We start from the raw sequence: 3,412 nt of genomic DNA, 5'->3' as shown, positions 1-3,412 counted from the left end.
TATACCTGGGGATATAACAAAGAACAGGGGCTGATCCAGAAATAAATCAAAGGGGGTGGCTGGCTTAGTTGCATGCTTTTGCTAATTTTTTATACAATGAGCACTGCCATATAATTAAGTTGGGATTTATCAAAGTGTTTGTGTTAATAGGTTCAGTCTACAAAGCACACTCAGCATGCGAAGCATGCTCTTACTAGGGGTCTGGGGGCATGCCTATGCCCCCCAGGGAAAAAATTTGAAAATTGCTCTCCTGAGATTGAATCTGGAAGTGATTTTGACTGAAACTATAAATGTAAATTTTGTGCTGGCCGCTTGTACTGAACCTAAAGAAACACTGATAAATGACATGCTATAGCTATAGTAGCTATTATAAGTAAAGCTTAGCAAATTGTTGGCAGCTGTGCTATGATGTCCAGTTAACAACTGCAGCTGTAAATGAACATAACCACATTGTGACACCTGAAAGTTTTACTTCAATTAAAGTGCATTGAACATGCCATTTGCTAGATGTCCAAGTCTTATTTTGGATCAAAACTTAAAGCTCAACAAGTAAAGAAGCCTGTTAGTGAAACCCCAACCACTAATGAAAGCATCAGTGACAGTGAAAGTGGGCAAGAAGGTTTAATTGAAGATTGAAAACTCACTGCAGCAAATTCTGCACAACTTTAAAGGATAAGTCTATAACTCATTTGTTGAGTGAAGATGCAAATCCTATATTCTTCCCCAATATACGAGAACTCCTCTGCATATCGAAAATACTAATTGGAAGCACTGAAGCAGAAAGGACCTTTTCTTGTATCTCAGGAAAATCCATTCATGGTTGTGCACCACTATGAGTTATGAAAGACTGGGTAACCTTGGAGTGTTAGCAATGCAAGGATTTAGTTTCCCACTGAATGTTGAACAAATATGCAAAGAGTTTGTGACTAAACATAACAGAAAAATGTAGCTTTACTACAAGTGTTTTATATGATTAGTATGAGTACTTTAGCTATTAGTGTTACGAATTTAGCGGTTACTCTGGACTCTTTTTATCACGTGACTGGTACATTACATCATACATTAAATTTAGCTTACATTACAAAAAATGTTCTAAATGTTTCCTGCACTGCCAGGGGTTGATTACCCCAAGTAATCAAGTTACTATCACTACCATAAAGAATTCATTGTCCTATCGATCAGTCAATGTTCCATTGATACCTCAAGGGGAATGAGGTGCTGTATAGGTCTGCATAAAGTTGAGGCTTTCTTCTCCTGATTCAAAACGAGAACCTTTGCTGCTCTGGTCTGTCCATCTCTTCCTGTGATCAGTTTCACCACTCTTGCCAGCTTCTACCAAATCCGGTGGGTGAGGTCATCCTTTAGAATAACTATGTCTCCTGGCTTAACAGTTGTCCGTCGTGACTGTCCATGACCTTCTCTGCTGCAATTACTATGTTCCCGTAGACCCAGCAGATATTCCCTTCGCCACTGTCGTGTGAAATCATTTAACAACTTAAACTGATATTTTGCTCTTCTTGTAAGCGACTTGTTTGCATTTGGTATTTCAAATTGACGTTGACTGGGGCCCTTTATTATCTGTCGGCCATAGATCAAATGAGCTGGAGTCAACGGTTGTGACACTCCCTCTACATCATCATACATATAAGTTAAAGGGTGATTGTTGATTGTTCCTTCAATTTCAACTACAATGGTCCGTAACTCCTCAAATGTTAGTGTGGATCTGCCAATGGTCTTCTTCAAACATCTTTTCGTGATTCCTACCATCCTCTCCCAAAAACCACCCCACCATGGTGCCTTCTCCACTATGAATTTCCATTGAATCTGATTATTCACCATGTAGGTTTGTACTTCCTCACATCTAACAATCTTCTTAATTTCTGCAGAGGCAGACTTAAACGTTTTTGCATTATCTGAAAGAATTGTTGATGGTAACCCTCGTCTACTTGTGAATCGTCTAAAGGATTGAAGGAATGATACAGCAGAAAGATCTTCAGTTATCTCTAGATGGACAGCCCTGGTTGAAGCACACGTATATAAACACAAATATACCTTCCGTTGCTGACTGTTAGATTGGACATATAGTCGTCCAGCAAAATCTACACCTGTGTGTATAAATGGCAGTCCATCACTTACTCTCTCTCCAGGAAGATCAGGTTGCACTGAAGAGGTATAGGGTTTACCTTCGAACTTCAGACATAGAACACACCTTCTGATCACCTTTTTGACAGACTCACATCCTCGTATAATCCAGTATGTCTGACGTATTGCATTCAATGTTTCTCTTATCCCATTGTGGTGGACGACCTTGTGATATTCTGAGATCAGTGAAGTTGTGTACTTGTGTTTTGCTGGCAACAAAATCGGATTGTTGGCTCCTTCAGAGAGTGATGATTCACCAAGCCTTCCCTTGCAACGGATTATTCCCTGAGTGTCTAGGTACAAGATTATTTGCTTCATTCTGACTTCCTTTATACCTTTTGTTAATTCTTTCCACTCCTGAGGGAAGCACTGCATTCGTACTGTCTTGGTCCATATCTGCTTTGCTTTAGAAATGCCTTCAGCAGTCAAATTCTCTTCACTTCGTTGGCTTGATTTTACCCTGTCCACAATTCATAAAACAAGTGCAGTAACACGTAATAACTTCAGTCTTGTACTGTACCGTTCTGGTGAAATAATCGCTTCTAAATCAATGTTGGGTGTTGCTACTTGTCTGGATGTGGTAACCAAGGAGTGAACTATTGTTGTAGAGTTCTTTACACGTTCTGCATTAGCACTTTCCACATCAAAGCTGGTAGGCAGATCAGGCCAGTTCTCTGACCCCTGTTGAAGGAAGCTTGGTCCATTCCACCACGTTCTGTTATTCATTTTAAATCCATGGCCCCACCTGAGCGAGAAGGTAAGTCTGCCAGATTTTCCTTTCCTGGGCAGAATCTCCAAGATTCTTGGTCTGTCAAATTTCTAATCGTATTGTCTCCAGCAACGGTTATTCCTAATCCAACACAAGGCCGTGTATGAATCCACCCAACAATAAGAATTCATTTCACCCAGTGTTGGCTGAAGTACTGTCTTCACTGTACTTAGCAATCTTGCTAAAAGAGTAGCACCCATAAACTCTAACTGAGGGATACTCAGCTTTTTCATTGGGGCTACACATGTCTTGGAGGCCACAAACTAACTTCAACACTGTCTCCTTCATAGCATATTCTGAGATATACAACAGCAGCATACGCTCATTCACAGGTGTTACTGAAACCATGTAATTCATAAGTAACATGCTGTTCACTGCGATTCACATAACATCTAGGGATCTTCACCTTTGCTAACATTCAAACTCCTTTGGCAGCTGATTCCATTTCCTTAAACTTTCGCCATCCAATGATTGATCCCATTTTATCTTGCTAATACACAC

The 3,412-nt window shown here is 40.2% G+C and overlaps 1 protein-coding gene across 1 annotated transcript; it reads right to left on the bottom strand.

The window, feature by feature from the left end:
* Positions 1-1,332: 1,332 nt before the first annotated feature.
* LOC136253789 (uncharacterized) lies at positions 1,333-2,868 on the bottom strand. The gene is made up of 2 exons (XM_066046447.1): positions 2,663-2,868; positions 1,333-2,602 (listed from the first exon to the last, which is right to left on the bottom strand). Exons 1-2 carry the CDS (start codon positions 2,866-2,868, stop codon positions 1,333-1,335), a joined length of 1,476 nt encoding a protein of 491 aa, XP_065902519.1.
* Positions 2,869-3,412: the final 544 nt, after the last annotated feature.

Source organism: Dysidea avara, chromosome 4, assembly GCF_963678975.1.
Source record: "Dysidea avara chromosome 4, odDysAvar1.4, whole genome shotgun sequence".
NCBI lineage: Eukaryota > Metazoa > Porifera > Demospongiae > Dictyoceratida > Dysideidae > Dysidea > Dysidea avara.
Note: the sequence above shows the minus strand (reverse complement) of the source record. Positions and strands in the feature narration are given on the sequence as shown.

Bases quoted from the DNA above. Each gene is read 5' to 3' on its own strand.
- LOC136253789 (XM_066046447.1), bottom strand. From the start codon at position 2,868: ATGAATAACAGAACGTGGTGGAATGGACCAAGCTTCCTTCAACAGGGG. The intron at 2,603-2,662 runs GTACAGTACAAG...AATTGTGGACAG, and splicing joins GCGATTATTTCACCAGAACG to GGTAAAATCAAGCCAACGAA.